The sequence below is a fragment of the Molothrus ater genome, chromosome 13 (genome assembly GCF_012460135.2).
Source record: "Molothrus ater isolate BHLD 08-10-18 breed brown headed cowbird chromosome 13, BPBGC_Mater_1.1, whole genome shotgun sequence".
In the NCBI taxonomy this organism is placed as follows: Eukaryota; Metazoa; Chordata; class Aves; order Passeriformes; family Icteridae; genus Molothrus; species Molothrus ater.
In genome coordinates, this window is record NC_050490.2 from 8521055 (window position 1) to 8548662 (window position 27608).

Genomic DNA, 27608 nt, shown 5'->3' on the forward strand with positions numbered 1-27608 from the left:
AGATAGCAGCCACAGGACACCTGAATCTTTCAGAGAAAGAGAATTTATTGTCCCCTTATCAGAAGAAATGGACTTCTTCCTGCCTTGCTCATGCTTGAAGAGCCATCAGGATTCAGAGGAAGAAGCTGACACTGACCAGACAGAATGGAATTTATTTGTTTGAATGGAATTTATGCATCCTGTATTAGCTGTGTGAATATGCAACAGGTTATTGTTTTTAAGAGTTAATCCTCTGTTAATGTGTGTCCTTTTTCAGGCTTATGTTGCCCAGACAAAGATACCCAAACATCCGTAACTCTTTGTTTCTGTTGTCTCATATTGTCCTAATCCAAACTGTCCAAATTATTATTACTCTAATTATATCACTATTTTTATAACCATTTTATTACTATTAAACTTTGAAAATTTTAAAAACAAGTCATTGGTGTTTTTCACATGATGTTTTCCTCCTTCTCTTTCAGCTCTGGTGACCCACCAAGATGGACCAGACCTTTTTAGCAATTGTGTTTGGTCCCTGTGACAAGTGCGGCAAGGAGAAGCCCCTGAGGCCCGTGTCTGTGAAATCAGAACAACGCAGCTACTGCTCGCTCTGCGTGGAGATGGTATGTCACTGGTGCCACTGCCACTGGTGACACTGCCACTGGTGTCACTGGTGTCACTGCCACTGGTGACACTGCCACTGGTGTCACTGGTGTCACTGCCACTGGTGTCACTGTCTCACTGGTGTCACTGTCACTGGTGTCACTGCCACTGGTGTCACTGGTGCCACTGCCACTGGTGACACTGCCACTGGTGTCACTGGTGTCACTGTCTCACTGGTGTCACAGCCACTGGTGTCACTGCCACTGGTGTCACTGCCACTGGTGTCACTGTCTCACTGGTGTCACTGTCTCACTGGTGTCACTGCCACTGGTGTCACTGGTGACACTGCCACTGGTGTCACTGGTGTCACTGTCTCACTGGTGTCACTGTCTCACTGGTGTCACTGTCACTGGTGTCAACTGCCATGCTGTGGGCACTGCAAACGGTAGGGAATGGAGCAGGGGTCTCTGAAGTTGAGTTTTTCTGGACAGCAAATAAGCATTGCTAGGCTCACAGACTGCCAGACAAACACCTCTGCAGACAGCTGGTGTTTCCACAAGCCTACAAGTGAGGTGGCCACAGAGTTCAAGGATATTTTTTATGATTCTTGAGTGGAAAATGGCCATAGCTTTTTACCCTAGGGTACCACACTTGCTGTGCAAGTGTTATGTGCCCATCTCTTCCCTGAGATCCAGAATCACAGAATCACAGAATAATGAGGTTGGAAGAGACCTCTAAGATCATTGAGTCCAACCTATGCCCTGACACCTCAGCTGGACTATAGCACCAAGTGCTATGTCCAGTCTTTTTTTAAACACATCCAGAGATGGTGATTCTACCCCTCCCTGGGAAGAGCATTCCAGTTCTTTATTATTCTTTCAGTGAAAAATTTCTTCCTAATATCCAGCCTATACCTTCCCTGAACATGTGTGCTCTGCTTGGCCTATGATCTTGAGTTTCCCACTTGCCTTTGAAAGAACTTACCAACAACAACAAAAAAATATTAAATCATCACAACAAAGTCATTCACTAGAGACAGGGGAGATGACATTCACCTAGTCTGTCTCATTCACCAGGGGAGGGCTGTCCCAACTCCTTGGTGCCCACATTTCCTGCTGTGACCAGTTTGTCTCCTGGGCCATCTGCAGTACTTGGGTCAGAGCTGGAGCTTGCTACAAGGAGGATAAGGTGGGAAAAAGTTGCAGAGCAGTGGAATGTCTTCTGTTGGAGGCTTTCTAAGCTCCAGCAATTAGTGGTGAGGTGATATCCCACTCTCCTTGGGTGAGTAGGGAGCTCTGTTCCAGAGACATCATCAGTGGGGTTTTTTTAGGTGAAACACACAGCTAAGGTCATGAACCTGGGTGGCTATTGAAGAGCTGGCCTCCAAAACTCCTTTTGTAAACTTCAGAATTTTGCTGTCCAGCTTGCAGTAGTTTTATTTTATCTTCCTAAGCCATTGCATTATCAGTTGGAGAAGACATCCATCACTGTTTCCTTCCAAGAAGTGTTCTCTACTGTAGGGTCCAACAGTTTGTTGTATTTGAGTGTCAGATGAAATGATCTCTGCAGAAATGCTAAAAGGCTTAGCAAGCTGTGTTTACACAGCACTGTTGTACAGGCAGATGAGAGCACTGATTTGGAGGTGTAGGTGGTACATGTGTACAATTTACTGGCTGACAGAGCACATTCCCATGCATTACTTTGTTTAGGAGGAAGTTTAGATGTAATGACTGCGAGACAAAAGGCAGCCCCTTCCCAGTTTATTTGCTTCTCCCGACTGAAATTGCTGCTTTGTTCAGGTCCTTCTTGGCCAACAGCCCTCTTGGCTATTTATTCAGTAAATTTTTGCATGACTTGATAAATGCATGCTGGAATTGCAGGAAACTGGCAGTTTGTTATTTACAGTTCCTGCAACTTTCTCCCTGTTATTGTCAGTAAGGAGGTCAGACTCTTAGCAGCTGGAACAGCTGGTAGGTGGAAGCAGCCTGAGACTTCAGGAGGAATTGCATCAGTACCTAACAGCCTGTTAGGCTTCCTATTGGCACTGCAGAGGGGGCTGGGGCTCTCTGGTAGATCTGGCTTTAGCTTGCTTCATATTTTCTTAAAGGTTTAAAAGCAGATATTCAGAACACAGAGAGCTCTTTGCACTAGCACAGAAATACACACAATAAGGGAAATTCCATCCTTGACTTTTAAATTGTTTTTTTCAGAGCTGTGCATATGCTTTGGCTTATATCAAAATGCACAAAATATCCTTTGCCACCATTGTGTTTGTGGATGCATGTGCATATTGTGGTGTCTAACTGGCTGATCTTTCTGCAGCTCCCTGATGTGCCCATGCAGCTCCTAATTTCAGTCCAGCAGATGTACACATGCATTTTCATCAGCCAGTCTTGGTGATTTCCCCAAAACAACATATGTTGAGGGGTAACAGAATTAGAAATTGCTGATTCCCAGTGTTGACATCATACTACTTCAATTGTTTGCCTTTCAGACAAAATAATCCTCTTCCCCTAGGGTTTTGCCTGCTTTGGAGTTTGGTGCTAATCAGTAGAAACTCAATGTTTGCTGGTTTAGATTCACCACAAAATTAGCTTACAACTTGAAAAGAGATGAGCTGGTGAATTAGTGAGAAAGGAAACTTATTTTAAAGGCCTGACTTTTGAGGTAGGCAGCAATTTGTTTTATACTGCTAGATCCTTCATTTTCCCCAGTGTTACTATTACCAGAGCAGGACCAACTTTCTTCCATGGACCCCCATCACTCATCACTGCAATCTGGTGTATTTGCCATGTGTGGCACTCATTGATGTAGTACTAAGCTATCATCTAAATTGATTCAGCCCTGGTTCATTTTATTTAAAGCTCCCAATTGGCTAACTCTAACCTGTATTTTTAAATAGTTAGCTAATGATGGCATGGGCAGTTAAGCAGGAGCTGGTCAGATGAATTAAATACTTTAAATTTTTTTTTTTTTCAAACCAGTGAAATATACATTATGTATCACACAGTTCTACAGCTCAGTCTGTTCAGCAGAAGCTTCCCTGTCACCTCCTGGCTCTGCTGACCCCATCATCTCAGGATTAGTATCACATATCAGCCTGCACATGTAGGGTTCCCAAAGACTCTCACCTTCTGTGCTGTTCTTTGTAGACTTTTTAATCCCATTCCACAAGGCAGTGAGACTGTTCACATCAGTAAGGCAAGAAACTGGATTTTTCACTGTTAGAACTATGCCAACTGTCTGACACATAGGTGTTATCTATGCCAAATTCCTGAGAGCTGATGCATTCCTGTCAAGGCAAAGAAATTTCCTACAGGCCTTTTGTTGGGTTTAACTTCTGGGCCTCTCCACACTTATCAGGTGTCAGAAATAAGGTATTTGTTATAGATTAGAATCCTTCAAAAATGAAGTTTCTTCTTCAGAATCTACTTCTGCTTGTCCCCCAGGACACAGCTACATTATTGAGTTTAATATAAGTAGGTTTAATTTTTCAGACCTGAAGATAATGCATGGGAAGAAGCTTTCTGTCACTTTCCTGCTAAAAGATCTTTGGGTTTCTTGGTTTTGCTTTTTTTCTGTTCTTTTGGTATCACTTTAAAAATACTCAATTTTTATTTCCTTGGCATAGTCTGTGCTGGAAGGCATTTGCAATGTGCTGATTACTCTCGGGGGCTTTGAAGGATATTCCTTTATCCAGCAGTGTGTGAACCCATAGCTTACACTGCCTACATTTTCTTCTGTGATGAGTTCAGGGTTGCCTACATGGCCATCGGGTTGGCTGGGTTAGATCACACCGGTTTCTGTGGACAGTGGCTGGAAACAGATCCACTGCATTTGATTTCCAGTGAAGTAACCTGGCTTCTGCCTGCAGAGCCATTGACTGAAAGGGCCCTTGTGGACACGGCCAGACAGGGGCCGAGTTCAGCTCCAGAGTGATGGTGAAGAGCTCACAGCTCCTGGGCATCCCAGCTGGACAGCAACACTGCTTCTAAACCCAGTGTGGGAAGGGACTTTTATTTTCTGTGAGACCCACACTTCATCCAGGATGTGCCCAGAGTCCAAACAACAGCTGCAAACAAGCGTTTTCTTATCTCCCTCTCCAATCTTGGCACATCCCCAGGCTGAACAATAGCCACTGGATTGTCTATTTTCTGGCTAAAGGGAGATAATGGGAGTCAATTTGCACAGAGTTACTCCTTGTAGATCAAGGACAATTCTGTAATAAAAAGGGGACATTTTCAAGGAACTCCCAGGGAACAGAAAGCTATGTGCCATGGTTCTTTCTCTGGAAGCATCAGCTGCTCCTTGTGCTCAGCACATAATCATATGAGCAGAACCCAAAGAGCTGAGCCCCTGGGCTCACACCACAACAAAGTGGGGTTCTCTTTATTAACTCTTTGGGATTTTGGAAACTGCTCTGTTTCAAGAGATGAGAATGCCACAGACTCTAATGTTCACATCTGAGAGTAGAATATACAAGGGGTACAAGGAGTAGCTCATCTAAAGGAGAGAAACAAAAAGGAAAGGAACCCTGATAACACCAAATTTAAAAATCAGGAATTCAAAGCATAGTAGAGAGAAGAGTTTTCACCACTGCATCTGTCCTGCTGGCCCAGGAACTGAGCCAGAGACCTGCATAGCTGATTCTCCCAGTACCCCCTACCCACAGGAGTATCAGTGAGTGATGGAGCTAAGATGGGACTTGGTAACCCTGGACAAGATCTGTCTTCCCAGTCTGGTGTTTTAAAATGCCATTGGGGTGACCGATGGCTTTTTCTTACTTCTTTCTCCCACATTGTGCAACTTGTGTAAACAAGTTTAGGTATGTAGCAGAAAAAGCCATTGGTATGTGTTTCTGTGGAAATGAAATCTTTGGGCTGTGAAGAGGGCCTGGGATATGTGTAGGAGAGGGGCAGGAGGTGAGGCTGGTCCAGCTGCCGGCCCGGAGAGTGGGATGCTGGAGCAGGGGATGCTGCAGCCGGCAGGATGGGGTTGGGGATGCTGCAGCGGCAGGATGGGAATGATGCAGCCGGCAGGATCGGGGATGTTGTAGCGGCAGGATGGGGATGCTGCAGCGGCAGGATCGGGGATGTTGTAGCGGCAGGATCGAGGATGTTGTAGCGGCAGGATGGGGATGCTGCAGCGGCAGGATGGGGATGCTGCAGCGGCAGGATCGAGGATGTTGTAGCGGCAGGATGGGGATGCTGCAGCCGGCAGGATGGGGATGCTGCAGCGGCAGGATGGGGATGGGGATGCTGCAGCCGGCAGGATCGGGGATGTTGCAGCGGCAGGATGGGGATGCTGGTCCCCACGGTGTGCGTGCTCAGAACTGGCCTGGACGTCAGCGGGAGGGGAGGGGGAGCCCGGGCCGGCTCCGGCGCCGTTGCTGAGGCAGCAGGAGCCGCGGCAGCATCCCCGGGAGCCGGGCTGGCAAACTCCTCCTCCCTCCCGCTCTCATCCCCGCTCTCCCCGCTTCCTTTGCAAAGATGGCAACCGAGGGGCTGCACGAGAACGAGACCCTGGCGTCGCTGAAGAGCGAGGCCGAGAGCCTGAAGGGCAAGCTGGAGGAGGAGCGGGCCAAGCTGCACGACGTGGAGCGTGAGTGGGGCCGGGCGGGGCGGCCGCGGGGCCGGGAGCGAGGCCGCAGCGGGGCTGGGCCCGGCCGGGAGCGGGGCCGGGGCCGGAGCGGGAGCGCTGCCCGGGCTCTGGAGGCGGACACGCCGTGCCCCGGGCCCCCGGACAGCGCCGTGCCGTGCCCGTGGCTCCGGTGCGGGGCAGGGCCTGGGTCGGGCAGGGCCCGCAGCACCCCCGGCGCTCCGGCCCGGCCCGGCCTGGCGGGGCTGGGACCCTCAAATACCCTCGGTACAGCCCGGGATTCGCCCGCACGCCGTCTGGGTGTAGTGTCAGCAGCCAGGATGAACCCCAGCCATGTGGAAGTTGATAGGAATTCGCTTTAATGAGGCCGGGATTTCACCCGAGGTGTGGAAGGGCTTAAAAAGGAGCATTATTTCCCAAAACAGCTGCTCTGCCCCTCTTCTGCCAGGGAAACAAGTTGCAGGGATGCGGTGCTGATTCAGAGGTGCGGGTGAGTCAGTGCTGGAGCTGTCAGTGTGTAACTCACCGTGATCAGCTGCGGCTTCAGGATCCGGGGACAACCCAACAAATGCGATGGACAGAGCTCAGCCCGGCCCTCCCCCTGCCCCTTTCAGGAATAGGAAACTCACCTTGCGTTAATGGAGCTTTTCAAATACGTACTCACAAGTTCTGAGATATAAAACATCGTTTTATTATCATGATGTCATTTTATAATTACAACGATACATTGCAGGATTTTGTTTTGGTTTTGGTTGGGTTTTTTTGCTTTTGGTGGTTTTTTTTTTTTAGAAAAACATGTAAGTTACTGTTTTTGTCTGAAATCGTGTAGCTCACTCTATCAAAAATATTAGTGGGTCATTAAAACTTTTCTTTCATGTGTCCCGACGCCTTAAGCATTGAACAGGACTCTGAGCTTCTATCCAGTGACTTGGTTTTAGTTTTTTGTAAGAATGAGGGACTGAAAAACACTTTTGATTTTCAGGTTGGGAAGGATTACAGTAATATATATATATATATATATTCTGGAATAAATAGAACATTTTCTTGTCTAAGTTAGACAATCATGTTATATGAATGTCCTGTTAATCAGAATTGTTAAACAAACAAAGATGTCCTCATTACAGAAACATTACCATAAATCACCATATTCCTATAGTACCATTTCTGTATCAGAGGTGGCAGGGTCTTTGGTTAACAGACCTCTTAAACATATTCTTAAACCCATTTTTGCTCACAAAATTTTACCTGTGATTACAGTGACACTGTAACTGTGTGTGCCATTGAAAGTCGTGGGATGTTCTTTGTCATATATAAAATCTGTGAATTTCCATTGGAAGGCTGTGTTTGCAAAGCCATTACAGCATTTCTGAGACAAAAGTGTTATGCTGCTGTAGAACAATGCTCCTTTATGATATTTTATATAACTGATTCTGTATCAGAGCTTTTTACACCTAAATTATTCCCAAGTACTATTTCTGCAGAGTTTTTAAGTTTCAGAATAAGGCATCATTTCTGATTTTTGCGTGGTTGGTTTGGGGTTTTTTTTCTTTCCCCTAATCTAAAATTGTATTTTCTGCATTCTTTTGCTTGGATCATGACTTTCCCTCTGTGGTTCCCAAAACAAATAGCTGGCTGAAATAGGATTGCCCTTATTTGTTCAATTGGTTCTAAACAGCAGCTCTCAAAAATGTGCATAGAAAAAGGAAATGACAAACATGCATTTGGTTTGCAGTCTTATAATTTTAAGGAGTTGATTCAAGAGCTTAAAATTTTGGGTATAGACAAAAGTTTGTTCTGTTTGTGTGATCCATGGATTTTTAGGGCCAGAGAGACCATTAGACCCAACACAGAAAAGATCAAAGACCCAAGAGTATCTGCATCAATTCCACACCTCCTGTTCAGGCCAAACAATGTTTTAAAGAAAAATAGGCAGTTTTATCTGGACCTCTGTAAAACTACTCAAGCTGTTTAGTGGCTTTAGCTAATCTATTTGTCTGAGTGCATGCTTTTCCACTATCTTTGAACAATATTGGTGAATGCTTTAAAATAACTGTCTGACTCTCAACCCTGTGCTGGGCAGGAGCAGGATTATTATGGCTGTGGTTGGAGATAAGCATCCTCTGGGAATCAGTGAGGCTAAACCAGACAATTTCACAGAGTCTCAGCTGCATTCACATAATGGAAACCGTTTGTCCAGAGTCTGTGAAACATTTGTTTTTTCAGATATATTCTGGACACAAGCATCTTTCCAGCTGCCATAATAACCTCCTGTCCTGTGTTTCCGTGGCTTTTGATTGGACATTTGGCAGGTTTCTATGGGCAGTAGCAGGGGGAATGTATCTTTTCCTCAGTGGGTTTATATGGTATTTTCTCAGAAATTTGCTTCTGACTTATGGGCAAATTGTGAGGAATGGTGGACAGCGCTTGTCCCCTGGCTTAGCAGAGATTTCAGCTGAGAGCATTATTCTGGCACAGCCTGTGGGGCTGGTGGCTTTGAAAGACAACTCTTGAAAAGGTAATCCACTAGAAATCAGTCTCTGCCTTGGGCAGAAATTGCTTCACTGAGCCTGTGCCAAGAAATGATCTGGAAGTTCAGGATGCCTGCTCTCTCACTGTCACAGCCCTTCCCAGCCCCAGAAAAGTGATGAAGGGTGAAGTAGCAAGCAGCTCCAAAGCACCACCTGCCATGGGGGTGTGAAGCTCAGTCTCCAGCAGGGCAGTGAAAAGCTCAAAATTTCCTCTTCCAGCTCATTAAAGCATGTGAGCTTCTCCATTTATTTCAGAAGGTTTGAGCCAGGCATTGCTCCCACAGCCAGCAGCATCTGGGTCATCTTAGGTTTTGGTGTGGATCAGCTCTCCACTAGACAGGGTAATTCTTAATTCTGGTGCCAGAGTCTCCAGCCTCAGGATCTCTACTCTGCTGTGGGACTTGAAGTGAGGAGTCTCACCCTCCCTGTGTGTGAAGAGCTGCCCCTGGGTGCTGAGATATAACACGGCCCTACTCAGCTCCACACTGGATGAACATGCTGGAGGAGGGCAAATAGGTTTCCTCAGATGGCACTATCTCCCACACATTTACAGGTGACCCCAGCTTGAGGCACCAGGGTTATATGAGACACCTTCTAGTTGTGTCAGCTGCATGAATTTTATGACAAAGTTAGTTTGCACAAGCAAAAATGTAAATTTGTTGGGTTTTAAAGAACATCAGCTGAAAGTACTGCTATTAAATGAGGCACCAAAGAAATGACTTCACCAGAGGATGCTGCTCAGGAAAGTTGCCTGCCTGCCCTCTGTTTCCCTCTTTTGTAGAAGGGACATCCCACAAAGTCCTTGATGCCCATAGTTGTTGTTGAAAGGTTGGGTAGTGCACTCTTAGGGCAAATGTCCAGCTTCCTGCTCACTCAGAGCTGTGTCCTGGCCACCAGAAGGGATGGCACAGCAGAGTCACCAGTGCCAGTACCTGTATCCCACTGCACCAGCCCAGTGCTGCAGCTGGCTCTCACCTCCAGAACACCTGTCTGTCCACCTGCAGGCCTGAACATTTCCCAGTAAAGGAGGGCAAAGGGGTAATCTGTTTTCCAGTTACACTTGGGTAGGATGGTCTGCAAGAGCTTCAGCTGCTACATCCCTGGAATTCAACCCTGAGTGAATCCATCCTTGTCTTTATCCGGTGAATATGTTCCTGTGCTGCCCACCTTGGTGTTAGCCACCTGCCAGCTCTGAAGCAGAGCTCATTGGACTCAAACTTCAGGGATTAATCCCTCCAGGGACATTACTCATAAACAGATATTTGCCAGGGCAGAGCTTTGATGAAGGGCTCTCTAACCATCAGCTGTCTGCAGTTCACCAGGTGGCAGAGCGTGTGGAGGCACTGGGACAGTTTGTGATGAAGACCAGGAGAACCCTGAAGGGCCATGGAAACAAAGTTCTCTGTATGGACTGGTGCAAGGACAAGAGAAGAATTGTGAGCTCTTCCCAGGTATGCTGTTGGGCACTATACAAATCTTCTTGCTATCAGATGATACCTGGGATTCTTGTAAATGTTTTCAAGATGCCCTGAAAGAAGTTCATTGGCAATGTGTTTGTTCAGGGAGTGTAAATCTAACCTTTGAATCATTGGTACACCTCTTGTAGCTAATACCCTAAATATTTCTTGTCTGGTCATAACACATTGTCCCATATTCCCTTCTACAATATAAAAATAGACTCATGTAAGGCTACATCTATTTCCTTGTTCTTTACAGATAAAATGCTTAGCAAAATTTTCAGGTTATGTGTTCAGACAAAATAATCAGGAAAAGAGAAGAAATGTTGATTTTTTTTTTCTCAGAGATTTCTATGCACAGAAATTTCTTCTGCGGTCTGTATGATTGATATGACCTTGAAAGCTTCAGATATCCTGCCAAAATTACTGCATTTAGTTGGGCATTTTGAGAAACAGTCCTAACACCTGCTCAAGACCAGTCTCATAAGCTGGAGGAGGTAATGAGATAATTGCTTTCTAGATCCCCTGGTTCATCCTGAGCCCAGTATGGCACTGAGTGAGCTTGTTGCATCTCACAGCTGTTCACTGACCTACATGAAATCTGTCAGGGGTCTCACTTGAGGGATAAAAATAGGCAATCTGCATTGCAAGCCACCTTCACTTACTGTGAGTTTTTACCATTCATGGTGATCTCCACAAAGAGAATAATTTAAATATTTAATGTCACACTTTTTAAAGTGGTTAAAATGCTAGTGTGTAGATCAGAAAACTGAACAGACAGGTTGAAATGCATTTTTTACTCTATTTTAAGAACTGTAGGTCCAGGTACAGAAGCAGTTGTTTCTCAGTAATAAACATTTCACTTTCATGATGCAGGGAAGATTACAATTTTATGTGCAAAAGGCAAAGTAGCTGGCACAGTGTAGCTGGTGTACACCAAGTGATTGTGCTGCTCTCTGTACAAGGCTCTGTGATGGCTATTTAGCTGGTTGTATAATGGATAATTGAAGGTTAAGTAAGTGTAGCGACAAGTAAAGTGAAAACCAGGGTCAGACTGGGAAGGGAAGATGAGCAGACAGTGCAATATCCATAAACAGTCAGTTGGGGCAGGTGAGGGCTTACAGGTGGCAGGTTCCTGAGGAGATGGCCCTGTCTGTGGCATGTGCTGCAGGTGAAAGGAAAACTCACAAAGCCATTAAGAGGGAAGAGAAAAGCATTGAAAAATAAATTGGTCTTTTAATCAAACATGAGTCATCTCAGAGAGGAGGAGATACACTTCTCTTGTGGCAGGTACAACAGCACTACTGAGAAGTGTCTCCTTGGTGCTTCACTGTGACCACTGTGCTGTTGTTGAAATAGAGACAAAAGGACATAACAGACTGGGGAGATGAAATGAGCAACAGAGTTTTCTCCAAGCTGGGAAGCAGCCACATCCCTGGAAAGCCTCAGTTTCTCTTTCTCTGTGCTTTCATTTAGGATGGGAAGGTGATCGTGTGGGATTCCTTCACTACCAACAAAGTAAGTGAAACTTTACAAAATTCTGTGCTTAGGGCAAATGACACTGGGATTGGGTGAAGGGCTCACAGGTGTCACAGGAGGCAGTGGGATAATGGGATAAAATGCAGACTTCCACTAGCACCCCACAAAAAGGAGCCCAGGACAAGTCACATCCCTTCTGACCTGTTTCTGAGCAAAGTCCCTGACAGGGCTCTGGGGTTTGTCATGGTCTCCAGTGGGAGAGTCTGATCCAACCTTTTGCTCACAAGGGAGGCAAAGCCCAGCCAGCAAAACAGGGGAACTTTTCCTGGGCACTCCTGTAGCAGGAGTAGTGTGTGATCTGGGGATCCTTCAGCTGTGGTGTTCACTGTGAAATGGCCAAGCCCTGTCTGGGCTGCCCTGCCTGCACCACACAGATGAGGAAAAACTACTTGTTTTTAACTCACTTTTACATGTGCAGCACTGGGGACCTTTCACAGCACCGGATGACCCAATAAAACGTGCTCTGTGATCAGTTTGGGGCTCCTAAATAAGGTGGAGAGTGTCAGAGAAGGACTGACCATCCTCCTGCTGCTCTGCTGCGTTCTGCAGTCAGGGTTGTTGATTTACATGTTGAGTTATGGCTGGGGGAACCACCTCTAGCTTGCACTGACCCTGAGGATGTCCCACAGAACTCCTGAACTGATCACTCCCACTGTTTTCTCTGCATGGACTGGAGGAGCAGTGAGTCCCAGTCTAAAGGGTGCTGTGTTTCAGGAACACGCCGTGACGATGCCGTGTACCTGGGTCATGGCATGTGCTTATGCCCCTTCTGGATGTGCCATTGCTTGTGGGTAAGTTCCCAGCTTCCACAGAGAAGCTGGTTTTGTTGCAGTGTCCTGGTGGCTTCAGAAGCTGAGAGATAGAAGTTTGCATGCTGTGATTGTGGGTGGAAGGTCTACATTAAGTGCCTCTGATTCTATTTCCATAATGGCTCGTACATATTATCTGCACTGACTTCAGTGCAATAACATTTGTTGTGTAAGCATGGAAAATAATCCTCTTTCAGCATTTATATCATGGGTTAGGAATTCTGCATGCATGCAACTTCCCTTTTCTAGTGTGGTTGTCTATGTTGGATATATTTTCTAAGGGAAAGAGATTTTAATTGTGTTCTTACTTTGCACTCATTTTTTTATGACATAGAGGTTCATCATTAATGATTACCAGTGTGTGAATAGATCTTGCTAAGATAGGATGGGGAGAAGTAACCCCATCCTTGATAATCTTGTGGTTTTCTGAGGGCTTGGGTTTGAAAAAAATAAGTTTATATAGGGGAAAAAACAGAGATGAAATGTTGGCAAAACATCTCGTAAGAAGGAACTTGGTGGATCAGACAAAGCAGGCTTGGGGTGAGAGAAAGGAACAAAGGGAGACTTCAGGGTGCAGCTTGCAGACTCTGTGTGGAAAGGAGTCTGGAAATGGTTTTTGACTAGAATCCAAAGAATGGTAAGCAAGCTCTGTCTTTACTTGCAGCAGAGACAGGGAGTTCATGTATACATTGCACCTAATTCTGTATTTCTGTTGTGGTGTCAGTTAAGTGCCGTGCACATAATGTTAGGCACAGAACCAGCAACTGGTGGTGTGCCAGGATCCCAGGGACCAGGGCAGGACTGATCTACCACAGCTCTAGGAAAGAGGCAGATATAAGAAATGATTCCTGGGTCTGACACAGCTTAGCTGGTACAAATATTCAGGAGTGGGGCAGCAGCTACAGGGGTCAGTGCTTCTGTTGCCTTTTTTCCAAACTGTTCCATAAGTTTTGTCTTCACACCCACTACTGGCTGTGCTGCCTCTTCTACAGGAGCTAGATCACATTTGTTAAGGTAGGTGTATAATGATGCTGAAATACTGATCTTTGCCATGACAGATGTCAGCAGAAAAATGGCAGTTTGGCTGCATGTGAAACATTAACCCTGAGGTGGCTGCTGTCACCTCCCAGCTTATACTTTTGTGAGGTTTCATTCAGTGCCATTTATAAACTCGATAAGGGTGAAAAATACTGAGGCGCAGCTGTTCAAGTTCTGTAAAGCAGCCAGGCTGGTGAGGCAGCTGGGGCTTCCCTGCACAGGGAGATCCCACACAGCACAATACAGGGAAGTCGGTGCTTGTAAGGGTTTGGCAGCACTGCACTGACAGGTGGTGTCCTTCTTATCGCCACTTGCCTTTTGTCGTTGCAGTTTTAACCAGTTTTCCTCTCTCTGTTACTGCTATTATTACTCTCTTCAGTGGCCTGGACAACAAGTGTTCTGTGTACCCTCTGACATTTGAAAAAAATGAAAATATGGCTGCAAAGAAGAAATCTGTTGCAATGCACACGAACTACTTGTCTGCCTGCAGCTTCACTAACTCAGACATGCAGGTAAATGTGTTCCCTACCCACTGCTCACCATCACCTAACACAAGCTGCACTCAGGTGCAGTGCACACGTCCTCCCTTGCTCCTGGGGCACCCAGGGCCACGTCCTGCCCCTGCAGGAGCTGCTGGAACACCCTCACAGGGGACAATGAAGGTGCTGCAAAAGCTGATGGAAGGAAATGCTTGTCACAGCCTGTGGCCAGGCTGTCCTTACAAAGGCCTGTGGCTTCTGCGGAGGGAGCTCGCTGGTACCTGTTTGTTCTCTGCTCCCCAGTTTGTGCTTTTAGGAGCCCAGACTATTGCAAATAGTTAAAACCTGGTTCAGCCAGGACTGGGTTGGGTGCTGTGCCAGCTGTTGGTGACTGTGTTGTTTGCCTTCTCTGTCCCGGACATCCGGCAACATTTGCTTTTGCTTTCATTCAAAGTATTTTTTATTTGTATCAAGTGATACAATTGAGCTTGAGCATGGCCCCACAGGGTCATACCTGCTGTTTCTACATGCAGTGCTGTGTTCCCTCAAGGGAAAGGAGTGATGCTGTTCTCATCTCACAGGCAGTGGGGTGGAGCAAGAGACCCACAAAGGGAGGTGATGGTAAAGCCAGGAACTGAACGCAGATCTGAGACCAAGCCAGCCTTCCTCTCTATTGAATATCTCAAAGATCTCTTTCTCTAGGAACACAGAAGATGATGAAAGGAGCCAGGATAATCCCCTTGTCCTCTCTGGTTTCTGAATTTAATTAAAGCTCTTCTCAGTGCAGCTCTGCAGCAAAATAAGTGGCAGAATGGAGCATTTTTATAGCTCTCAATGTCAATAGAGCTGCTGGAAAGAGAATACCATGTCCCCTTCTTCCAGATATTTGGAGCTCTTCTGAAGGAAATATCAGCTCCTGTTGCTTCTATTTCAGGACATGTGAAGCCAAGAGCATGTTGTTGTTTGTCACTCTCTGGTTTCTGTAATGACTCCGAGGTGCTAATTTAAGTCCATTGCCATGGAAACAAGTGGTGGAGGTACCAGCACTCAGGCTTGCTTAGCCCTGACCTTCCTGTGCAGGAGCTGTGTGGAATTAGAGTCTACATTAAGTGGAATGTTTTTGATGAGATATAAACCCAGTTTTCTCTTTTCTTGTCTATACCTAAATGCTTTGAGATTAAATCCTATGACAGGAAAAATAACAATTTTTTTTCATAATAAAAAAGAAAGAAAACTTTTTTTTCCATATTAAATACAGCAAACTGCATTGATATTGAAGGTCTTGTCTTACTATTGTTAAGTCACAGTAGATTAAAGTGCTTTATATTTAACAAGTCAAAAATTTTTCTGAAGTCTTTAAAAAGAAGTTTTCTTATGATTGCTAGGCTTGTAAGTGATCATATGGCACTGCATGTTATTATTCAAACAAATACAAGCAACAGGTTGGTCAAGCTTCTTTTAGGACACTGTTATGTAGCAGATCCTAGATTTCTTATATTCTAGAGAATCCCAGATTTCCTAGATTCTTCTAGAGAATCCCAGATTTCTTATATTTTTTTCATTTACATAAAGGCATCAGAATTAAAACTGTTGAGAATTAAAACTGTTCAGTAACTCTGAGGGTGCATAGTGCAACAAGTACATTGTGCAGGAGCTTTGCCCGCTGTGTGCAGAGCAGCTCTGCTCTCTCAGTTTGCATCAGGAAGGATGTGGTGCTATCCTGGAGCAGCTCCAGCATGAGGTGGAGGTGTCCCCCAGCCCAGTGTCCCCACAGCTCCCACTGCTAGGTGCTGCCAGGGCTGCAGCTCTGCTGAATGCTGTCTTAAACTGCAGCTCACTTTGCCCACAGAGGTGTGGAAGACTGGGTAGGAGTTTAGGGCTTAGTGTGCTCATGGGCCTTGGGCAGTGCAGTGGAGAGAGGAGATCTGGGGGTGGCTCATTGTGAGTCATTCCCAGGCTGTGGGTGCTGAAAAAGGGGGTCCCACCCTTGCTGCACATCATGTTCCCACATGGACCCCGAGCTGCAGGGCTGGGTGACCCACACTCCTTGTTCCTAGTGCCCCATTCCAGTCTTGCTTGAGAGAGCCTCCCCTGCCTCAGTGAGCAGAGAGCCAGGGAGCCTCACTTCCTAAATTAGGTATCTGCAGCTCTGTGATGTGATAATGCTCCCCACGTGACAATGCTCCCTGTGTATTAATAGCAGCAGTTAATTGGGATCTCAAGTGTTTTGCATAGGGCAGGCAGCCATGCTCCCAAGTGTGGCAGGGCTAAGGAGCAACCCTGAAGTTGAGTCCATATAATTTCTCTTTAAGCATTAGCTGGAGCTCTAGGTTGCCAACAGACCCTTCCCTTGCACCTTTAGCCACTCCTATTCCCTTCATATTCCCTTCCACAGTGTTACAGAGCAAATCCTCAGAGCTGAAAGTCTTCATTCCTCAGCCAAGTACAAACATTCCCCAAAACAGGGGAGTTCATCTAGGCTCAAAACTGGCTGGGAAGACAATTCAGGACTTTCTTCTGCTATTATCATCTGAGAGCATTAGCATCTCTCTGCTGTAGGATTTGGAACAGTCTGTTCTGCAGCTTTGCAGACCTCTGTTTATGGGAAGAATTTTTGGAGCATCTGTCAAACATGTTCAGGGTTTAACCTTTATGCAACTCTGTGAATGGTTTTGTGACTGTGTGATCATTTTCTTCTTGAAGAGAATTTTGTTTTTAACTTGTAACTACCCACTGGGATCACTTGAGTTTCCTCACCAACCATGAGAAAAACCTGTGTACAAAACTGAGAGCCCTCCTACGTTCACCCTTGCTTCCTTCCACACCAGTGCACAGGGACTCTTTCAACCTACAGAATTTGTGATTGCATAACAGTTTCGGGTGCCAAGGGGAAATTTTGAACAATTGAGCATCATCAGGATTTAGCCACAATAACAAGCTCTGATCACATGTGCTTTCTACAAGTACTGTAGCAGATGGGAAGCTGTGAGCTGTGTTTGGGCAGTGTATGTTCAAGCCCTTTCACACACAAATGGTTTAGGACAAGTGAGAGCTGATGGACTTATCAAACAACTGTCTAGACAGGCTTACTTCCCTTTCAGAAAATCCATGTCTTAAGCCAAATTAATTTGGTTTAACCTGACTATTTCAAGCAGAAAGAAAAGAAAAAAAAAGGAGAGTTAAACAGGTATACTTAACTCCAAGAGTTCTTCCATTTACCTGAGCTGAATTCCAGCAGCCAGATATGGATAGAGTGAAATACAGAGGCAGACAGGAATACCAGTATTGTTCTGACTCCTTTTTAGAGAATATGAAAATGCCAGCAGATCCTTACTGCTGTCAGTTGTGCACACCCCACCACACAAAAGTGACCATTACTGAAACATTGTGTAGGGATAGTGGTGTCCATACAGCTCTCTTTTTCACTCTACTTTCTTTCCTTAAAAATAAAAACTATAAGCTGTACTTAGCTGTACATTGGCTTATGGCTTTGATTTATTGCCCAATATTTCATTAAATTAAAGCTGTCCTTTGGTGTTTGTGTAGGATGTCAGTTGTTTCTTTGTGACCTGAAGGTCATCTGCTGATTCTTGTATTGTGACTCTTCTTCCCACATCCTATAGATCCTGACAGCAAGTGGAGATGGAACTTGTGCTCTATGGGATGTTGAGAGTGGGCAACTTCTACAGAGTTTCCATGGTCATGGAGCTGATGTCCTGTGCCTGGACCTGGCCCCTTCTGAAACGGGAAATACATTTGTCTCTGGGGTAAGCAGGAGCTTCCTCTCATAATAGAAAACTAAGGATATAGAAGTGAAAAGGCAGCAAAGTGGGAGTCTCATGATGTTATTGAGAGAGTGCTGGAGTGTATGTTGGATGCCCCAGTGCAATCCATTCATTGCAAGCACATTTTCCAAGCTGGAGCAAATTAAACCCCTGACTGTGGGGTCAAAGCCACCCAGCCAGTCTGACTGCAGTTCTGCTTACTTAGCAAGTTACACCCCACATCAAAGCAATCCAGCTCGAGATCAAAAACAACGCCTCTGCTGGGAAGAGGAAGGCTCAGAGTTGGAGATGGGGCTCCTACCACAGTGGAGGTGTGAGTCCCTGTGGGTGGGAGCCTGGAACAGCAGAGGACCTCCCATACTTTGCTCCTTCCCTGTGCCCAGATCTCTAGAGCCAGATGGGGTATGACAGGCGTCAGGTTGTGCTCAGGGCATCCAAGTGGGGTTGCAATAACGTGTGTGCCACTGTGTCCCCAGAGTCAAGGGGCAGCTTGGACACTGGCTAACCCCTCGTGTAAGCTGGAGCAGGTAGATGACGTGTGGCCACATCTTCAGCTGTTGCTGAGTCCTCTGTGCCTTCCAGTGGTACCAGAGGCATTTAAAGCCTCTTCGTCAGTCGAACACTCTGCTCCCTGTCCTGGTGCCAGGGAGCACACAAACCTCACTGGGGCTGCAGGACTGGACTGGTCAGGGAAAGTACCCAGGGCATCTTCCAAATCATGTCCTGCTGCTGAGGGTTCACTGTTCCCAGGCAGCTGAGCCATTGGCACACAGCCTGGTAGTGAGGCAGGCCAGGCATAAAGGTGGGTGGGATGGGGCTCAACTCCTTTTCAAGGTGATCTTAGTCTTTCCCACATTAGAAAGTGAGTGTGCAGATGAGAGCTGGCAGGAGCTGAGAGGCCACTTGCTGCCACTAACTCTGGTGAAGGTACCAATAACTTTGCTGGTTTCTGAGCCCCACCAGCACTGGTTGATCCTGTATTTGATGATGGAAATGGCCCTTGTGCCAGAGGGTGCCAACCATGGGTTAGGGGTGCTTGGAGTCCTGGTTTTATCCCTACACAATATACCTGGATCTCTTCTGTTATGGCTCTTTTGATCAAATCTGGCTGGCACATCAGGAGCAGAGTCCAGCACGCTGGCCCAGCTTGCCTGCTGGTAGCACAGCTGCTCTGAAGCGTGACTGAAAGCTAATTCCATCCAAGTGCCTTACTTCTCTCGGGTTTTCCTGTCACCAGGCTTGCTTCCCAGAAAGGATAGGTTCATTCTCCCTGGGAACAGCTCAGCTTATTATAGGGCAAGGAATCACAAGCAGCTCTGCTACTGCTAAGGGAATATGTCATGCTTGTGTTGATGGAGCAGCTTGGGCATGTCTGTGCTTACAGGCATTCACTTAATTCATCACATGCAAAACACCACTGCAGTGAGGACCTGTCTGACATCGTGTCAGTGCAGGTACAGGCAGAACAGCAGGAAGGTAGAGTGGCATGGAGAGATTCCTGAATACTGGGCCTCTGTGGTACAGTAACCTTGAGCTGGAATAAGCAATGTCAGTCTATCAGCATGTGGGCTGGGTGCTGTTACATTTAGCCACTGAACTGAAAATTCCAGCCTTCCTGGGTAAGCTCAGGGCTGTTGTGCTCAGTGCCCTCTGAGCAAGACTCCTCAGCTGAGTTGGGTATCACTCAGGGAGTCCATCTCTCCACAGGTGGTGGCTGGTTTCTCCTTCAAAACCTTAGGAGTCAAAGCACCAGCTTGTCAGATTGGTCTTGCTTCCAAACTCCCAGAGGTGTCAGTAAGAACAGTGCACATGGGAGCAATATGAAGGGCTGGGCTTGGGATGTGGTGGGGCTTGAGAGGGAAATATGCTGGGTCCAAAATATTCTTTATCCTGTTTGGTTTCCCTGGTGCAGAAATCACAAGCTGGTGCCAAGGAGCATTACATCTTTTAAATAATGGCATCTTTACTAAAAACACTAGGATTTCATTATAACAACAGAATTTTTAAAAAAGAGAGAGAGAAATATGTGACTTGTGAGGAAACTGTTTAATTTAATTAGCTATCATATTTGATTAAAATAAAAAACGTGTGGCATGGTCTGGTGAGCAGGGTGCTCTGGCTCAGCAGAAGCAGCAGCCACCTGGCCTGCCCTGCTCTTCCCACACAGCCTCAGAGAGGCTGAGCCCCTGGAGCTCAGCCTGCCTGCTCCTCAGCAGGAGCAAGTTTATTAAAATCTCCCATCACTCTTCAAAGCAAAGTCCATGTTCTCTTTCCTGTCACTACAACTGTGACAGCAGTGAGACGTTGCAGCTGAGAGCTGAGATGGTTCTTGCCCCGAGGACAGTGTAGACTACATGGGCCAAGCCCCTTGCCCAAGGAATTCAGGGTGCTGAGCACTGAGTGTTAAATGATCCTTTCAAAGCACAGCTTGGAAGGGCAGGTTTTGGCTTGAGGGTGAGATGAAGTGCTGCTATGCTGTTTTTCTCATCCCAACCACACCATCAAGCGTGTGGGTGCAGAGCTCTGACAGGGGATAACCCTGGTCTGAGGCTGGGCTAGAAACCCTCTGGATGCACTGATTTAATTTTCTCTTTTCATGTATGAAAAGAACTAGTTATAAAACTTTAAATGCTGGATGCTGGTATTTTATATTGGTTAAGTGGTCAGGGAGCAGGTCAGTTGTGCATCTCTGTGCTGTGGTGGGGCTGCAGACAGAGGTAAGGCAGCAGCACAAGCAGAGCAGGCTGTGAGTGCAGGGCAGCTCCAGCCTTCCTGAGGAACTCTGCTCCCACCTGCAACTGCACAGCTGAGGTACCACTGCAGCCAGATCTGGGGCTGCTCAGCTGGGTGAATCTCAGAGCTGTGATGCTCAGAGCTTCTGAATGTAGTGAGCTTGATGATGAATATCAGCCACAGGAGGGGTGAATGTCACCATTTGCACAACTGCAATGATTTTTTTTTTCTTACTAGGGATGTGACAAGAAAGCCATGGTTTGGGACATGCGGTCTGGACAGTGTGTGCAGTCATTTGAAACCCATGATTCAGATATCAACAGTGTCAGGTCAGTGTGTTTCTGGGAGAGGACACATTTGCAGTGTTGGGCAATGTGCTGCTGATTCTATTTCTGAAGTCTGAGCTCATCCAAGTAATGTAATGTGTTCTGGTCTTCTTTCACTTGTGCACAGATATTATCCAAGTGGAGATGCTTTTGCCTCTGGTTCAGACGATGCCACGGTATGTTAATTCAGCAACCTAATTTAGGAAAATTTTGTTGCTTCCCAAGTAAGATTTTCTTAAAGACTAGGTCACATCCACAGAGGGCTTTTAGTGACTAAACTGGGCTTGTGACACCAAATTTGCAGAAATAATAATCCTGTGAGGTAAGACACTAAATACCATATATAATGTTCTAGGGAAAATCACACAACACTGTAGGTCACTTCTGCAAACTTCTCTACAAGACATACTGTCCAAATACTCATGTCAGATTCTCTGTGTCTGAAGTTTCATTACTAAAATTAGTTGTCTTACTGGAAGATATTTGGCTTCATATAGCTCTTGGTCACAGCATGGGAGGAACCAGCTGAAATGCTGCAGCTTGTGTCAGCATGTCCCAGAAAGCAGAGGGGCCAGGGCTCCGGGCAGATGTGGGTAGCTGGCCTCTGCAGCCCCAGGGTGGCCTTGGCCACATCACTGCAGTGAGTCACTGCATCCAGGTCATCCTAGATCACGCATCAGCCCTTAATGGATCTCACTTATCTATGAGCAATCTGCTAGGAGGGGCTCAGAATGCATTGACAGGTAAATTTGATCAGCACAATGTATACAAAATGCCCTTTACCTCTGCTGCCCTGTGCCTCTGAGTGATGCTCAGGGCTGATGGCCCTCCCTGCAGCTGCTGTGTCCCATGGGGGACCAGGCTCTGCCCCACCACAGCCCTGCAGGGCCTGAGCTGGCAGTTAAGTGTAGCATGACAGCAGATGATGGGGAGGCACCTGGCACCTCATTTCTTCTGGTAATTCAAACAATCACACTGAGTCACCTGGGAGCAAAGACTTTAGATAAAGTACTCTGCCCTCAGAGCATGATTTGAGTCCACTCAATGCTAGCTAACATTCCTTTTGTCTTCATTGGATGAGGAGACATTCCAAGGCTCTTTGGAGAGAGTGACCCTGATTTTATGTTTTGAAAACTGCGATTAGAAGTTAATGCCTCTAGCCCTGTGGTGAGCCAAGTGGCTCTCTGCACACTTGGATGCAGTACTGTGATCTCTTGAGATGCTGAGGGAGTGATACAGAGAAATTGTCCCATCATTAAATTCCAGTGAAAACACTCCTTCACCACCCAGTATCACAAGTTCTTACAAATTTATTTGCTATTTTTTTCTTTTTTAACCATTCTTGACACCCCTGACTCAAGCAGGAGAATGGGAAATTCCACCTCTGTACTTTTGACAGAGGTTTTGGCAGTTTCCAGCTACCTCATTCTTTAAATGAAGGGGTTTGTTTTTGCAGTGTTACAGAGTGGTATCCTTGACCTGATTTATATACTTGGGGATTCTGAGGAACAGATAATCCTGACTGGAAGTAATCCATAAAAGCGTGCTCAGATAACAGTATTGTCATCTGCGGTGACCCCAGCTCCCTGTCAGGACAGTCTGATGAAATTATTCATCTGTGTGGAGCACTGGGAGACCTGGACTGCACATACCTGGCAGCTCCCCAGTGCCCTGCAAATCAAACAGCCCCTTCTTTATGTGCAGGCTTGAATACCAGCCATTTTTCAATAGTAAAGTCTTAATATTAGCAATCCCATCTGGCCAGTGTTTGCTTAAGCTTAACTTATTGAGGAGGGGTTTCAGTTCACATATTTTCAAAAGTGCATTTTGATTTCAGGGCTAACAGACTGCCTTTCTACCTGGCAGTGAAGTCTGAAGTCTGGCAGTGAAGCCTGATACATGATTTCCATGTCAAGCCAAACTTTGCTGGCAAATCATAAAAACAGGAAGTCTAGGTTGTTAGAGGTGATTTGGAATTTTCCATGAGAAATGAAAACCAGAGATCTGCATTAAAATGTATTATTTCACTTGAATTATTTTCACATAGGTTTTTCAAACAGAGAGGCCTCCCAGAAGGGCAGGGACTGTTTGCTCTCCTGGCTTTACTCAGAGCCAGCTCTACCACCTAGGCTCCTCTGTGCCACATGGTCTGTGATCTCAACACTGATTAGAGACTTGATCCCATCTCCCAGGCTGTGGCTGAACTGTTGTTTCAGAGATTGTGTCCACATGCACCTCCCCAGTAGCAAGATGCCCTGATCAACCACAGAGGGGGAAGCAGGAGGGCGTGGGGACTCCACTGGGTACCATGGCCCACCACTCATGTCCTTCTAGGACAGGCAGGAGGCTTAGAGAAGTGGCTTGAAAAAGAAAGTTCTTCCTGCAGTGTATACAAAACAGCCTTGTGTTGCTTAGATCCCTGTTAGAGGATCCCAGTTACAGCAGCCAGAAGCAGAAGGAAAGGAGGAAGCAGAAAGAAGCAGAAGGAAAGAAGCCAAGCAGCCGCTTCCTGTGATATCTGTTAGGCTGCACTTCCCACTCCCATTTTTTTCCAAATATTGTAGCCAGTGCTTCCAGTATTTGCTGAGGCATGTGTGTTGGTTTTGTTTTAATCCTAGTGTCGTTTATATGACCTTCGTGCAGACAGAGAAGTAGCAATTTATTCCAAAGAGAGCATCATTTTTGGAGCATCAAGTGTGGACTTCTCTCTCAGTGGTGAGACTTGAACTTTGGAGGTTATCTTATTGTTGAGATTTGAGGGGAACTGTAGAATTTTTCAGTTTAATTTAATAAAATATTCATTCTTAAAAGTTATCAAAAGTAATAAGTACCAAATGCATGGAAGCCTTCTTTTGCCTCTGTAAAAATAATTACTCTTTAAATAACCTAGCTGGCTATTGCTTCGTTGTAGTGATGAAAAGTATTTTCCTGGCCCTACTGAAGGCAGGAAATATTTTGCCATTAACTACAGCTGGGCTAGAGTTTCACAATAATAATGAAAAACATTTCAAAGGCAACATGAAATGTAGCTAACTATTAAGTGCAGTTACATAAATAGTTTTTAAAAGGATAACAAATGATTAATAGTAAAAGTACATTAGAGGGGTATGAAGAAAGAGACGTTGCCACTTTTCACTACAGATCCTGAGAGTCTTGTCTCTCCTGTCCCAGCACACATGCAAGCTCCCCAGCAGTCACCCTCGTGGGGGTGAGTGGGTGGTGTACTGCCCTCCTCCTGGAACTGAGGCAAACCTCTCTCTCATGGTCACAAGCACCACAGCTCATCCCGCTGGCAGTGAATCACTTACCAAATTGTTAATCATTCAAGCATTTGTGTTCAACTTCTGTGTAAGGTCTGAGTTAAGCATTATTACCCTGCAATAGCTGTTAGAGTGCTCTTCGGTCTGTCACGATTTGAAGTCATCCCCCACCTGTAATTTAACTAAAATTTACAATGCTTTAAAGTAATTAACTATGTTTCAGCATTTAGCCTGGACAGCTCAGCAGCGGGCAGGGCTGTCGCAGGGGCAGGGGACACAGCTGTCCCAAGGGAAGCAGTGGGCACAGGGTGGGCTGTGGCTCCTGGGCATCGCTGTCCTGCAGTCAAGGCATGCTAAGAGTGTCAAATGTTATTGTCTTTGCAGGTCGCCTGCTATTCGCAGGCTATAACGATTACACCATCAATGTGTGGGATGTGCTGAAGGGGTCCCGTGTGTCCATTCTGTTCGGACATGAAAACCGTGTCAGCACCCTGCGGGTCTCTCCCGACGGGACCGCCTTCTGCTCGGGCTCCTGGGACCACACGCTCCGGGTAAGCACTGGGAGAACTGCCCCGGCTGCTGCTTTCTCCAATTGTTCACTGAAAGAGAACTGCCCCGGCTGCTGCTTTCTCCAATTGTTCACTGAAAGAGAACTGCCCCGGCTGCTGCTTTCTCCAATTGTTCACTGAAAGAGAACTGCCCCGGCTGCTGCTTTCTTCAATTGTTCACTGAAAGGGGGTGAAGGGGAAGGGTTGCTAGGGGAAAACTGCTCTAGGGGAACTAAGGAGGGTATAAAACAGTCTAGAAGATGAACAGCAAAGCCAAATAAAAATCCCCACTAAGTGCTGGCGGAACTGCTAAGTTTGAGCTTGCTGTTGGGTTACATGATATCATTGCTGCTGATACTCTGTACCACTAATGTGATCGGCTTACCAATGTTCATTTAAGGTTTGTTGGGAGAGTCAGGGTCATAAAGAAGTGTTCATCTCTCTCTCTTTCTGCAGATCTGGGCGTAACCTGAGATCCTGTATGCAGAATCAAATGGAGACTGAAACCCTGGACTACAAAAACAGCATAAAGAAGCCATTCCTCAAAATCAAATATTCACTACAGTCCAAAGGAGTGACACTCAGCCCACAGATTAACACAACTAGGTAGAAAATGTAGTCTGCTTGAACACATAGCAAACATCAACTTGTAGTAAAATGAAATGTTTTAATTTTTTTTGAAACTATATTCTTTTATTAGAATTAGTTTCATTATTTATAAAGGGACTTTTCTCCAAAGTCACCTGTATCATAGAATTGAGTATTTCAGTGCACATTATGTATTTATTTGCATGCATTTAGTTCCTTTTTAAGTAAAAAAAAGTCCTGATTTTATCAGGATAAAGCAAAAGGCTTTGGAAACATTCCGTAGTGGCATATTGAATTTCAGTGTTGAAAAATGGAAAGAGAAACAATTCTGATACTTTATGATGGTGTTATGGATGACTGAACCTTGGTGGTAAGTAGAGGAGCAAAGGACCTACTGTGAAGGTACTGGCTGCTGTCATAGAAATGTATTTTTTGTACAGAAAAAAAATCCCTTCAATCCCTGTTTTTTCCTACTGTCTTTTTAGATAGAAATAAGTATTTCATCTCTGTTACCTGAATATAAAGAATCTAAATATATACAAACTTATAAACAGCAAAGAGGAGGGATATAAACATGATTTACATAATCATGAGGTAATACTTAACCAGTAGTTTCTTAGAAATTTTTAATTGTATCACTTGGTGAGTGAATTTTCTTTTACTTAAAGAAATACTACATGCTAAGCACTAAGGGATACTACACGCTAAGCATTAAGCACCATTATACTGATGGTCAAATCTTTTCCAAGTCAGTCATAGTCATTCTATGACCATGATTCTTATTTGCATTTTGAGCAGTTCATGCAACTTTGGCAAGGCAATGTAGCTTAAATGTATATTAAAGCAGTATATGCCCACCTTAAGGTCCTTCTGCAATGTTCATGCAAATACAGGTGAAATCATACAGTCCTTACTGTCACAGTCATCTCCCACTGCCATGGACATGGTTTTGTCTTATTTGGACTTGAGAGTGAATAACAGTGAGCTGTTGGAAATCTGCTGTGAGCCACAGTCCTGCCAGTGCTTGATACTGAGCTGACCAGAGCACGTGACTCCATCTGATCCAGGAGTCACTGCTTTTCAGGAGAGCAGGACAGCTGGCCACATTGCTGGCAGCACCCAGCTCTGTGTGAGCATGGGAATGCCATAAGGACTGGCAGAACCACCCCACACAGAAGTGATGCTCTAGAATCAAGATTTAATTAGATTAATTAATTATGGAACCATTGTGAGATTATATCTGCATTCATACATTGAAAACGATTGGGGCTAGAGTGTGTCAGCTCTGCTTATACCAACAGGTTCTGAGTCTCAGCACAGGCACAAAGAGCTGGAGTAATGCTGGGGGCTTGCACAACCTGCCCTTTGAAATGCAGGTGGTGAGGTACAGCTCTGAATATATCATAGATATGATTTGTATTTAGATTGGAACAAGAGAAAAGCTTACAGAATGAACCTGTTTACAAGCTCACTGGTCACTAGAGTTTAATGATAACATCCTCACTCTATTTGCAAGTGGTATTTTTTACAATTATATAAAAATCATATTAGAAACAAAGTCTCCTCATCCATGAAAACCTTAGGTTCTGTGAATCCATAACCAGTTAACCTAAGACACTGACATTTATACCAGCTGTCCATCCCAAATGGAATAGGTCAGCTGTTTTCACTTGGAAAAGTCAACTCTGATGCTTTGCAATATTTGTGGCAAACTATCCCTGTAACAAACTGAATGCACTATGGAAATGTCATATAGAACTCACTGTGCAATATTGAGTCAATACACTGTACACATTGGATCAAAAGATTAATATTAATGTTTAGGTAGTATTTATTGGCAAGATGTTTGTTTCAAACATAATACATTGTGTGGATACTTATGAACAGCCTAAATACAATAAATTGTATTTTACATATTGAGAACATGTATGTAGTAGTTCTTCCCGTTGTTTAGGTATTTATAATGGTAGCTATTTTTTTTTCTTTTTTTTGACATTAACTTTTTGCACCACACAGTTTCTTTAATGATTTCTCCTGCAAAAATCTCAGGTAAAACCCAGATCTACCAGAAAATTGCTTCTGGAATATCTTCTGGAAATACCCAAGGTGAACCACAGCAGATGGGAGTGAGCAGCCCATGAAGTGCTTGAAATGCCACCTCAGTTCCCCCTACATTCAGGAGGCGAGAACTCAGATTGTTTTCCTGCTCAGAAGCATCCCAGCTAATGTAATGTTTTCTTTCCAGATCCTTGTTGGATATCCAGGAAGTTACTGGAAAATGCAGGGTATGTGTTCTGTGGGAGCTCCTTGGGTTGCAGCAGGATGCCAGTGAAAAGCT

At 45.3% G+C, this 27608-nt stretch overlaps 1 protein-coding gene across 1 annotated transcript; it reads left to right on the forward strand.

The window, feature by feature from the left end:
- The first annotated feature begins 5959 nt into the window (after positions 1–5959).
- GNB5 (G protein subunit beta 5) lies at positions 5960–27193 on the forward strand. The gene is made up of 11 exons (XM_036389547.2): positions 5960–6183; positions 10023–10159; positions 11642–11683; positions 12419–12495; positions 13931–14063; positions 17654–17797; positions 20786–20877; positions 21002–21050; positions 23493–23589; positions 24519–24685; positions 25139–27193. Exons 1-11 carry the CDS (start codon positions 6072–6074, stop codon positions 25148–25150), a joined length of 1062 nt encoding a protein of 353 aa, XP_036245440.1. The 5' UTR covers positions 5960–6071; the 3' UTR covers positions 25151–27193.
- Positions 27194–27608: the final 415 nt, after the last annotated feature.

What these genes read in the sequence shown, in the direction of transcription:
- GNB5 (XM_036389547.2), top strand. Translation starts at nt 6,072, where the DNA reads ATGGCAACCGAGGGGCTGCACGAGAACGAGACCCTGGCGTCGCTGAAG. An exon ending in ATTCCTTCACTACCAACAAA is followed by an intron (nt 11,684 to 12,418) that starts GTAAGTGAAACT and finishes GCTGTGTTTCAG; the next exon opens with GAACACGCCGTGACGATGCC. An exon ending in GAAATACATTTGTCTCTGGG is followed by an intron (nt 17,798 to 20,785) that starts GTAAGCAGGAGC and finishes TTTTCTTACTAG; the next exon opens with GGATGTGACAAGAAAGCCAT.